Source organism: Dendronephthya gigantea, unplaced genomic scaffold (genome assembly GCF_004324835.1).
Source record: "Dendronephthya gigantea isolate DGI-Jeju-01 unplaced genomic scaffold, DenGig_1.0 000206F, whole genome shotgun sequence".
NCBI lineage: Eukaryota > Metazoa > Cnidaria > Anthozoa > Malacalcyonacea > Nephtheidae > Dendronephthya > Dendronephthya gigantea.
Window position 1 is genome coordinate 42,733 of NW_021163216.1, and position 12,714 is coordinate 55,446.

The following is a 12,714-nucleotide window of genomic DNA, read 5'->3' on the forward strand; positions in this document are numbered from 1 at the left end:
CAAAAAATTTACACTATTTTAGCTGACAGCTTTATATTTTATTTTATTTATATGTTTTCAATTTTCAATATACATTACTGTATAAAGTTTTTCAAATGCTTGAGTTTTTTTTGTATTGTTGTAATTTTTTAGTGTCTTTTATGGATACCAATCTGACTTTTCTTAAACCCTGAAATATAAAAGGATTGCAGGAAGTATGCAGTTTAATATGTTGCCCTGTGTCCATGTTTGTGCATAATCCAAGGAAACAAAGGCCAAAGCTCGTGCTAAATACTGGGCAGCAGATTAGCTATTGTACTAAGTAGGGGGATACAATAATTATAACCAGAAGTGATATTTACATAATGGCATATATTTATTTATGTCATACCTTGTGCCTCAATGAGCTATGTTCAGGCAATGTTTATATATGCTTCTTGAAATGTACCTTAAAATAGTTTAAACCTGTGTGACCTAAGAAATGTCATTGAATCTTTGCATTTGATATGGGAATTATACCTGGTAGCAGAAGTAGTACAAATATGATAGTACAAATATGATAGTCTTATGAATTAACAAAAATGCAATTGGGCTTATCCCTCCATTAGTCCAAAAATCCCTGATCAGCCCAATAATTATAGCCCTTTAATGGTGGGGGGTGATAAACTGCATTATCAGGAATTGATAAAATTTGTTGCAAATTGAAGATGCCCTACTCAATGCATGTTTTTATGTATTTATTATTATTCCCCATCGAAAAACCATTGTAAAAAATGTCAGCCAACCACAAAGTTCATATAATCAAATTAAAAATACAGTGTTCCAGTAATTTGCATAACAAGCCATCTCTTGCTAAATTCTATAGCATGTTCATCCTGAAAAATTGAAAAATTAAACGAGACTTACCTGTAAGTCGAAGTTTGATTGTGATTCTGCCGAATCACCCAGAGCGCTTAGGGATTACGTGAGAAGCATAGCGACCTCGCGACATTAATCAGACTTTAACGAAGAGATTGCGTGTATTGCAAACCACCAAACCATCGGGTGGGAGAAATATCCTAAGAGGAGGGCACGTAATCCCTAAGCGCTCTGGGTGATTCGGCAGAATCACAATCAAACTTCGACTTACAGGTAAGTCTCGTTTAATTTTTCAATTCTACCTCATCACCCGCTGCGCTTAGTGATCACGTGAGACTTTAAAGCATGCAAACACGCAATCTCGGTATATGAAAATACAAGCTCTCGAAAAAATAACGCGAACGTTACGATAATGAAAATCACATTTGTTACATCAAGTTGACAAAATAGTATCGGCATAGCCTGAAGTTGGCTTAATTGGCTTGTTATAAAATTTGGCAAAAGTACAATCGGACCTCCAGCCCGCTACGTTAAGAATCTCACTAATTGGCTGTTCCGCCTGTGTTGCAGCAGACGTTGATGCTGCTCGAGTGCTATGAGGTTTAAAAATGTTTATATCTATGCCAGACAATAGCATAACGTGTTTGAGCCAACGTCGTATTGTTTCCCGACTGACTTTCTTGTACGGCTTAATATAGCTGATAAAGAGCTGTCCATCATCGGACCGCAAAGTACCTGTGCGTTGTATATACTCTTTCAAACAGTCATAAACACATAAACACCTATCTGGGGCAAATGCCATCAACTTTATGACCTTGGCGGGATCCCCTGGTCTGCTTGTTTTTGTCAGTTCCGGTATTGTGAACGAGAAGGAGGAATCATTTTCCGTCATGTTGTGAGTATTCAGTAAATGGATAGTTTGTCCTCTTTGAGCGGACACCAAAGCAATCAACATGACAAGTTTATAAGTTAGATCTTTTAATGACAGGGATGAATTGGGCGACATTTCTTTTAATTTGTCCAACACGATACGGACATCCCAAATCTCAGTATATCGAGGTAAACTTGGTCTCGAGTTATACACCCCGCGCATGAAACGAATGACTAATGGATGAGAGCCAAATGAATCAAATTCCGTAGAAATTAGAACCGAGGACAAAGCTGATCTGGCAGTGTTCAATGCGCTATAACCCAGGCCATTCTTGTTGTACAAAGCCGTCAAAAAATCTAACGCCTGCGCTAAAGGCGCTCGAACTGGATCAATCTTCCTTTCACCACAAAATTGAATCCATCGTTTAAGATAGCCTCGGTACTGCTTCCTGCTCCCATCTCGCCAAGAGTTGAGAATGATGGCGATAGCGTCAGGCGAAAGGCCTCTTGTTCGGAAAGATTGCTCGATAACTTTAAAGCCATCAGTCGCATTTTCTTGGCAAGAGGATGACGAGTTTGACTGCTCGAAAGGCGGAGAAGGTCGATGCGTTGGGGTAGGAGCAATGGTTTGGCTACTAGCATTTGCAGCGCACGCGAAAACCAAGGTTGGGTTGGCCACAGAGGGAGAACAAATATGCCCGTGGTCGCGTTCAGATCCAGTTTTTGTAAACAGTTGGCTATCATGCTAAACGGTGGAAATGCATAGAGTAATTCAAATTGATGCCAATTGATAGAAAGTGCATCAATAAACTTAGCATTAGGGTCGGGCTGCCAGGAAGCGTACGGAGTAAGCTGGGCTGTAAGGCGCGAGGCAAATAAGTCGATGCTAGGCATGCCAAAATAAGTTGTAATAGTTTGGAATACAATTGGATCAAGCATCCATTCAGTGTTATCGCTAAAATTACGCGACTTTCTGTCGGCGATAACATTTTGCGCGCCCGGTAAATGTGTCGCGCTGAGCCAGATATTGCGGTCAATTGCCCATAGCCAAATCTGTTTAGCGATTTCATTGCATGGGGGAGATTTACTGCCTCCCATTGACTGAATATAAGCAACAGCAGTTGTGTTATCAAGTTGCATTTGAATATGAATATTAGCATCAGTTTTACATAAGGACTGCAAAGCAAATAAAGCTGCTTTCAGTTCTAGCACATTAATGTGGAGCGTACTTTCCACCTCAGACCAGCGACCCCCGGTGGTAACACCCTCACATACGGCGCCCCAGCCAAGAAGAGAGGCGTCAGATTGAACACACTTGTGTGGAGGGTCACGATTTATAGGATTGATGGCTGATTCTACATTAACAACCCACCATTGTAATTCTTGTTTTGCCTCAGGAGGCAGGGCAATTTTAAATGAATAGTTTCCCTTGGCGGCTCGAAGCCCAGCGCTCTTAGCTGATTCAAGAGCGCGATAATATAAAGGGCCGTACATTACGCCCGGAAAACTGGACACTATTAGACCAATAACTTCAGCAAGTTCCTGAAGGGACGGAAAAGTGGTTGAAATTAGTTTCAAACACATATCTTTGACTTTAGTTGCTTTTTTGGGTGTGAGACGCACAAGCATGAGCAATGAGTCTAGTATAAACCCGAGAAATACCAGCCTCTGTACTGGCTGTAAGACGGATTTGTCTGGGTGTGTAATGAACCCAACTTTTGTGAATAATGCTACCGTAGCCTCAATCGTACTAGAGCATTCAGTGATAGTATCTCCCTGAAGATACGTATCATCGATATAACCAAAGCACAAATGGCCGAGTTTCCTTAGGGTTGCAAATAAAGGTTTTAACAACTTGGTAAAAACTCTTGGCGCGCAAGCTAACCCATTGGCAAGCACGTAAATTTATACATTCCATCACGCCAAAAGAATTTCAAAAATTTTTGGTGCTCTGGAGCAATGGCACAGTATAATAGGCATCTTTCAAGTCGACAGATGCCATATAACAGCCCGGTCTCATCATTTTAATTGCCGTTGTTAATGTGTCCATCTTAAAATGGTGGTATTCAACAAAGCTATTAAGCCTTTTTAAATTGAGGATCATGCGGTAAGTTCCGTCTTTCTTAGGACGCAAAAAGACAGTAGAAATGAATTCGCCCAATTCAGGCACACAGGGTTCTATGACCCCTTTCGCCAACAATTTCGACACTTCAGTGTCAATTACCCGCCGTTCAGGCTCAGAGAACGAAATCTGATTCGGAACGGTATGTTGGATAGGAGATACATTGTCAATAAGATCAATATGATAATGCGCGGCACAATCTAAAATCGTTTTATCTGAGGTGAGCTTGGCCCATTCGGGCAAAAAATATTTTAGCCTGCCAGCAATTTTTGCGGCGCAGACCTGAGATAAAGGTAATGATGAAGGATTACTCACGGTTACTGACGTGGTAGCAAGGGTTTGGAATTCCCTCTCTTCCTGTGCTGATGGTGGCGGCGCCGGTCGAAAAAATTATTCTGGCCGTGACGACCCCCTCTTGGAGCCTTTGACTTGTAGCTAAAAGTCGACGTTTTCTCTTGAAACCGACTTTGGGCCACGCGCTGACCAACTTTGTTGACCTCAGTCATGTCTTTGACTTGTTTCGACAAGTCATCCCCAAAAAGCCACGTAGTGACAGGATTCGAGGTTGAGCACAGGGGCCGAAAATCTTGGTGTAGCTCCGGTTTGATACACTCGCGGCGCTTGTTGTTCAATTCGTGGTTGGCGTATGTCGCAAAAGCCACGGCGTCCATCATTTTTCGGACCAGATCTTCTGTATTAGGGAGATTCGTTTTCTCCGCAGAGGCCGCGAGTGAGTTGGTCAGGCAATCTGTAACCTGAACCATGGCAATTAAACTTTTGTTTAACGCCGTTTGAATTTTTTGAAACCTCAAGTCACTAGACCTGGTTTCGGACTTCAGTTTGTCCCATATAGGGGGGTTAACTTTGACCGGCACCAGCGCACCGCAATTTTCCGGTCGATCGTACAGTTTGTACTTCGTTGCAACTGTATCGTCAGGCAATCTCTCGCGCGCCAAATTATTGACGATCGTCGCGAGTTGATCGTGGACCCGTGGAGCACATGGTTCCTCCATTTGGAGTTCCTGTGCAATGTTGTCGAGGATCGATGATGTGCTCGGTTGTGCTTGAGCGCTTTCGACCGTCATAGGTTGCCCGCTTTCGGCAGAAGTGGAGGGACCGTCGTTCGTAACTGCGGACGAAAGTAATTGCGAAACCGAGGTTTCCAGACATGGTCTCTTAGCTTGTGGTTCACCACCATCATCCACTTCGTCGTCAAGCCACGAGTCGTCGTCGTCTTGCTGCGACTTTTTGAATGCCTGCGACATTTCAGTCATGCCCTTTAGCAATGCTTGCATTGTGGACAAAAGAACATTATTTGTCTCAGCGTCCGTGATAACACTGGAACGCTGAGAATTATCTGAATCTTGAGACACAGTAATCTCAGGAGTTTCTGAACTCATTTTTTCTACAACTTGAATGAAAAAATCACAAATTTCGAGAGCTGCGATAAAGACGTGTTAGTCGCAAAAAGGATCGTTATACACTGATTAATGTCGCGAGGTCGCTATGCTTCTCACGTGATCACTAAGCGCAGCGGGTGATGAGGTAGAATGGAGATCTTATCAGGATTAACTGTACTCAATATTGTACACCCAGAAAGAACAACAATAATACTAATAAACATCAACAGCAAGTTAAATGTATAATGATTAAACTATGATAAATTGACTTTGGATTAGACAAGGCAAAGAAGATAACATATTATTAGCCCTTTAACAGGCTGATTATAATAACAGCCACTACCAGAGGTTGAAATCTTACAGTGAGATATTTTGTATCAGTACTTCAAAACTCAAAAGATTAGCTATTGATTAACTTTCGCTTGACATAAATAAAATAATAAAGTTTTCCTATCGTAATTAAGTCATGTACCAAAGATCAAAAAGGCTAAAGCATATAACTTTTTCCCAGACGCTTTTCCAATTCTTTATACTATAGTCCAAAGGCAAAAAACGAAACTATTTTGAAAACCGGCTCACCTGAGGCTGAGGCGAAAATGGCTTTCCCGATAAGTGAATTAAGCCAATCTCAACGTCATATGCAAAGCAAGAAGCCGCTACTCCATATACTTTTTGAACAGGGAAAAAGAGAAAGAATTTTATCTTTTTTAGCATAAATACGAAAAACTATATTCCAAAAATCAAAAATATTTTCGTAAAAGCCAAGAGGGAGACGGCATGGTTTCTCGAATTCGGATCGCGGTATGTCAGTTGTAATTACCATGGGAAAGGGGACCAGGTGACGGTGTTGTAGCTATATATAAATAATAATATTCTTGTACGTTTCGATAAGTAATTAAGCTTGTAGGTACACCACGTAAGTATATATTACTGTAAAGCTTTCGGTCCGTTAACCCGGGCCTTCATCAGTGCATGCAATCACAGTTTAATGTAGACATGTAGTCCTCTGTGGTGCAATTACCTGAATACACATTCACACGTCATCCAGGGAAGTCATCCGTTTACCTGCTGCATTACGTTGCATGCAGTTATAGACTTTCACAGTTTAAGGGCAATTAATACTTCACTATAACTAGACCATCAAAGCAGCACAAATGATTTTATTCCCCAAGGCAAGGACATGCAAGCACCAGCCTTGCGACATGAAATGAAATAATTGTGATCCCGAACTGTCTGTAATACAACGCGCTAATGTCGCATATCATTAACATTCCAAAAGTTGCTTCCCCACTGATGGAATGTGTTGCTGCGCAGAATATATGCGCAGAACGGACTTACATCATCTTTAAATAGGTAAATGTTTTAGCTTTGAGATAATAGAATTTCAAGTTGGTTTGATAAAATACTTGATAAAATCGAAATTATCTGCGTGCGTCGTTTATAACGAGGTATATCCGTGGCTAAAATGCCGTTTTCAACCACGGAAAACAACCATGGATTGCGCATGTCCATTGTAGTTTCTATCCCCTATTATCCCCTATCTCACTTTTGAAAACAAAGATGGCGGAAAAAATACAGTGGCAGAAGGAGGGAGAGCCGAAACACCATACTTTCGCTAAGAGGAAAAGGAAATATAAAGGGAAATTACCGCAGCAAAGAGCCCAAGAGGACATATTGCCAGATATTCGCGAAGAAGGAAGATGGGATAATTCGTCACCATCAACAAACCTGGTTGACAACATGCAAGTATGGTTGATATATTTAAATATAAAAAGTTTATCTCGTATAAATTATGTTGGATATAAACTTACGGCACTATATTTTTAGTAATAATAAATATATAATTTTAAGATACTTTTCCGTCACTAAATTATGCAAGGTTGTTCATTTTGGTCGTTTGGTAATGGGCAAAGTGGAAACTGGAAAGATTTAATATAGATAATAATATTTTAATAAAGTAAAGACTTTAAGTATATAAGAAGATCTGTAGACATATTTGTCTTATAGAACAACATGGTGGTGATGGTGGGTTTTTCTGGTTTGTTTTATGTCTTCATTTGATTAAATTTGCATATGCACAGGATAAGGAAGCCCATGCATGATCCTAATATATGCTCTAAAGTTATTGTTTATCATCTTAACATTGGTGGGTATGCTGCCATGCAAGATTCTGAGATTCCCTTTTGACAACAAGCCATTATATGTTCAAAATGTATTGAAACGGACTTTGTCTTGTTCAGTTGTTTGATGATTGTATTTACCCCTCTTACTTAAGCTATTACAGGTCATTTGAATGCCTGGAGGGAGTATGTTTTTGTTGTAATTCCCTTTAATGCTATTCCCTGTGAGAACATGTCTGCAGTAATTTCAGATGCAAACAAAGTCAGAGCAATGGAACTCCATTTCCATAAATTATGCAGAAATAGACTTAAGGTGCACATTCAAGGCTATATTTGCATCCTTTGTATGTATGATTTATGAATTTGATTCTATAATATTTGATCATTCTCTAAAAAATATCTGGCATTAATAGCAAAAAAAAAACGAAGAAAAAAACACTGGCCATGAATTCTTTTCCTTTTCAACAAACCCTAGGATTTAGTCCAAATTTGACTACATTGGCCAAAGAATTTCATTCACAATGAAAAATAATTCCAAACTTCAGTAAATAGTCTGAATATTGGAATTATTTTATGATTATACATCCATAAATCTTTATATACATGACCCAATTATACATATATACTAATTATAAGGAAACCGATGACGTTGGCTCTGATCATGAATCATCAGGCATTGTGGTTGGATCATCAGCTGTTGGCGACATCGATTCTTATTGCATGGAACTAATTGGGCAAAATGCCATCACAACATTGAGCATTGTTTGTTTTCTTCTGCGTGATTATTCTTTGAAGGAAAAGACATTTCTGGTAATGTACCATCAAGTGTGACATGTTTATTTTTACTACTACAGACAAAATTGATAAAACATACTGGTACATATAACTATAATATTGTACATATGCTTTTTTGTGTTATTTTACTTTTTACTATAGAGTAAAAAGTTTGTTTTAGTAACAAGGAGACCACACAAATTTTCATGTGGAACAAAATGGTGCTATGCATGCTCTTGTAATAAAAGGATCACAGAGTTCTTGACATCTGGAGTGGCCTTTCTTGTTGAAATGAATTATCCTGGTAAGTTTACTTTACATGCCTGAGTCCTTGTTAATATTTCTTTTTCTAATAATTCGCTATTATTATGGGACCATATCCTATGTTGAAGTAATTAATATGATCAGAAAGAATGCATACCACCAGAATTTTACAAACTAAACAAAATATTGAATTAATAAAATATCAATATAACAGTAAAAGACTATCCCTAATCATTGTATTTTAGATTTTGTTGAGCAATATGAATCATGTTTTCATGTGAAGTCTTTGAAGAAAATATTGTGTGGTTTTGACAACCAAAATGACATTGATGCTACTCAGTTTGCCATTAGTGAAGTTGTTCAACGCAGCACTGATCAGGTATAAAGAACATGATTTCTGTTCTATGAGCTATGTTTTTTTCATAATTCAATTTTAATATGTATACCATATGCATAGATACATGCAGAACATGTACTCTTAATTTTGTGTGTTGTGGAAATTGTATCTTTCAATTTAGCTGCCATTGACTGTTCATTCAGTATCAGGATCCCCTTCCCTCTTATGTGTCGTTCTGGAGAGCAGTTTTGGAGTTGTATGTTGGGAGCGAAGTGAGTTACAATGTTGTTTGTGTTCTGGTATTTTATCTGCTTCATGTGAACATGTGAAGGAAGTGAGCAAGCTCTTGGAAGATGATGACGAAATGCCTGATTTTGTTGAATTGTTCAATGAGTGCAGGGATGATCATGTGGGTGTACGTGCAAAGGCTTCGTGGTATTTGCGTTCCAAATCATATATGGCTATACCATTTGTTTTACCGAAGCAGCTTAAACAGGTAATGTTTGAAACGTCAGAATGCCAAATCCTTATGGATGATGGAGGAGCACGTTTAACCCCTACTTTACCGGACGTCGATAGTAAATTTACTGCCTGTCCATCGTGCGGTTCGGCGTGGCGAGCAGACTCACCAATTGCCTATGAGTGGTTATCTGAAACCTGCAACCTTATTTTAAGAAGGTTCATTCTGAAATGCTTTGGTGAGTACATAATTAATCACAGTAAGTACTCTAGTACATTCAGTCATTCAACTTCATAGCACCGTATGTTCCTAAAAAAACAAAACTGACATATTGGTAGAAATGGAGATATAATCATTCCTTATTGAGCTGATTGAGATTGAATTGTGCGACTTACATAAGGCCAAAATGCTTTATGCATGGAAGTTTACATCTTTGTATATATTTTATGCTTTTCAGTGTATTACCGTCCCTGTTCCAACACTTTGTGTGGCCAACGTCTTGAATACGATGGCAGTGATGTTGCCCTTTTGAACATGGGTAAATTTGTCATTTCGTATGACGTTTTACGCGACTTCATGTTTCACTTTTTGATGGGGAGGTATGTTTTAATGGTTACTTGCTTTTTAAAATGTATATCATTTATCAACATATATTACCATTGTTTTCATTTTTGTCGTTATTAACGAAGGTTGAGTCGAATCAGTAGATGCGAAGTTATGTTTCAATGATATCGAATATAACATATTAATTACTTGTGTATGCCTTTCTGTATCTTTTATTGTAGATGTACAATGTATACCTACTATAACGTTTGGTCTGAAGTGATGAATGATGGCGGAAAGGCTGATTTGCGAGAGATCATTTCTCTGAAGCAATGGCAAGCAAGTTGGTACTCGTTTCTGCAACTGTTAGATATCGACTATAACGAGGGTTTTTGTTGTCCAATATGTGGGACCGATTCTCTGGATGTCATTGTTTGTGATGGAACCTCGCTTGCCTTCAGACAGGCATTTATCACGGGTCTCGCTCAAGACTATAGTAATTCTATTGATAGAAGAACTGGAAGATAAGTATATTGGCTTATACAGAACTAGTTTTACTAAGTTGGCGACTAATAAAATAGATCAACTTTTTTTCAATAGACCTTATGCATAATGACGTCAAGCGCTTCTGTGTGACCACAAAGACTAGCATTTCTTGTGAGACTTACGTTGTTTTTTTTGTTAATTCTCACCGGTTTTTGTGGTCATTGCAAAAGTATTTGACGTCATTATGCACATGGTCTATAAGTCACATAATTTCCTTTTTACCTCTTATACTAGCCACCGTGAGCGAGTTTACGTGCTGGACAAGAATCTTCGAGAAGCTATAAAAAGTGTTGCGAGAAATCCTAGCCTAGAAGCACTTGAACTAGCATATACATTAATCGAGTCTCTTGGAGAAAGATACGATGAGCTGAAAACATTATTAGTTTGGTGTGCAGCGACGTATGGGGGAGAATGGCCACTCGGAATTCGTGAATTCATTGCCGCGATTTCTAAGAATTCACCAGTTTGCGCTATTTTCCACAGCAATAACGAATTACTTCATTTGTGCGAAAGGTTAACCGAAGGATTTCAAATCAAAAGATACCCAAATGAGTTACAGATTCTGCACAACAATTGTCCTTTGCTCTTTAAACTTCTTTGCGCTGTGAATGGTGATAGTTTGCCTGAAGATGTAATCCCCATTATCACTAAACTCCTCAAAATGGCTGTTCAACCGTTTCAAGATCAACCTTTCGTCCATGATAACGTAACACCTCGGGACAACCATTACTCCCAGTTATCATTTTTCCCGCATCATCCAATAATTCGAGGTCGTGGAAACTACATGCTTGACCACGAAAAGAATGACGAAAGCAGCCGCATATGCACCAAACGTCACGGGCGACACCCAACCCTCCTTCCTGGTATTTTTCTTATTCAGTGCCGGCATGGTAAGGTGTACAGAGATAATTAAATTATGGACAGTAATTGTGATAAAATGTGCATGTAAGACGATTGTTTCTCAGATTGTGCATGTCCTATGCTAGTTCACAATAGTATCACAGGAAATGTGGACGAATTAATGTTTATCCCCGTAAAAGTGAGTAAACGCTTACTTTATGAACATTGCATTTACCAAAAAAGTTTTTGATTTCTGTCTATACAAGGATTTCCTTTACCGCTTCGTATTTGTTTTGCAGGCATAACATATGGGTTCTCTATTATGACGTCATGTGAGTCCCCAAATATACCTTTTACCGTCTTTCGATCCCGATTTCTCCAAGGTATGTTGATTGTTTTATGTTTAGTATTTTGTCTAATCTTGGTGGGGCCACTTGCGTGTAGGGCTAGGAATAATACCGCACGCATTCTGCTAGTACAGTAAACAATATAGCCAGTATATTGATATTGTCATTTATTTCATTGATATTAGCACCAGCAATTGTTGTTTACGACAACGCTTGTAATCTTCACACGTATTGCCTTAATCGGGACCCAAGTTTCTTTGAAAGAACAAGATTTCTTGTTGACAGATTGCATTGGCGAGACCACACAGGTTTTATTTTGTTTTTTTATGTATAGGTTATATATATATATATATATATATATATATATATATAAATATATATATATATATATATATAAATAATATATATATATATATATTATATATATATATATATATATATATATATATATATATATATCTGACTTGCTGTGTTTTGTAGGTTGCTCTCCAGCTTACGATCTTGCATCTTATCCAGATTTGGACTTCCCTTTCTTGAATAGCCAAGGGGCGGAACAACGGAATTCTTCCCTGAAGCGAATTCAGGCGTCCTTGTCATACATGAACGACAAGAATTTTATGCACCATACCAAGTTCTTTTTGCATTTTCACAATAAAAGATTGGTAGAGAAACTACAGAACTCCCAATCACAAGTACATTAAAAGTGCACGTGAATTTCAATTTATGGCGGCCTTGTGTGGATGGCATTCTAAAGTTTCCCTAATAAGTAGTTTATAGACGTTAGATTAGAACGGTCAGGCTGGTTTATTTACCAAAGCATGGGCCGGTTGTATCAACCCCTTTAGCTTAAACGGTGGATAAGTTCAAAATGGAAACCAAGTCTATCGTTTATTCAACAAGCAAACTGAATGTTTTTAACCTTAATACAAAGATACTGTTTTCAACTACATATTCAGTGCATAATATTCAAGTTGACCCGTTCAAGAGAGATGTTAGAGTGTTATTTAATTTTGACTTATCCGCCGTTTAAGCTAAACGGGCTTGATACAAAAAATTAAGATTTTTTCATCATGAAATCACCATTTTATTGGATTGGAATTTTTCAAGTGTGTAATTGACACATAGCCGCAACAAATGCATAATACTAAGGATAGAGAGAAGTTTTATGTTAAGTTAATTTGTTATGCATTGTTTCCCGGGAAATTGCTAATTATATCATTTTAAGATAGAGCTTTCATATATAATATAATATTA

The 12,714-nt window shown here is 38.3% G+C and overlaps 2 protein-coding genes across 2 annotated transcripts; one reads left to right on the forward strand and one right to left on the reverse strand.

Moving 5' to 3' along the window:
• Positions 1–4,061: 4,061 nt before the first annotated feature.
• On the reverse strand, positions 4,062–5,262 carry LOC114539556. Its single transcript, XM_028560192.1, has one exon. It carries the CDS (start codon positions 5,227–5,229, stop codon positions 4,147–4,149), a length of 1,083 nt encoding a protein of 360 aa, XP_028415993.1. The 5' UTR covers positions 5,230–5,262; the 3' UTR covers positions 4,062–4,146.
• A 1,527-nt stretch (positions 5,263–6,789) lies between these two features.
• Positions 6,790–10,598, forward strand: LOC114539566. Its single transcript, XM_028560209.1, has 7 exons — positions 6,790–6,975; positions 7,986–8,159; positions 8,286–8,427; positions 8,633–8,766; positions 8,906–9,422; positions 9,642–9,783; positions 9,970–10,598. The coding sequence occupies exons 1-7, from the start codon at positions 6,790–6,792 to the stop codon at positions 10,253–10,255; spliced, it is 1,581 nt and encodes a 526-aa protein (XP_028416010.1). The 3' UTR covers positions 10,256–10,598.
• The last annotated feature ends 2,116 nt before the right edge of the window (positions 10,599–12,714 follow it).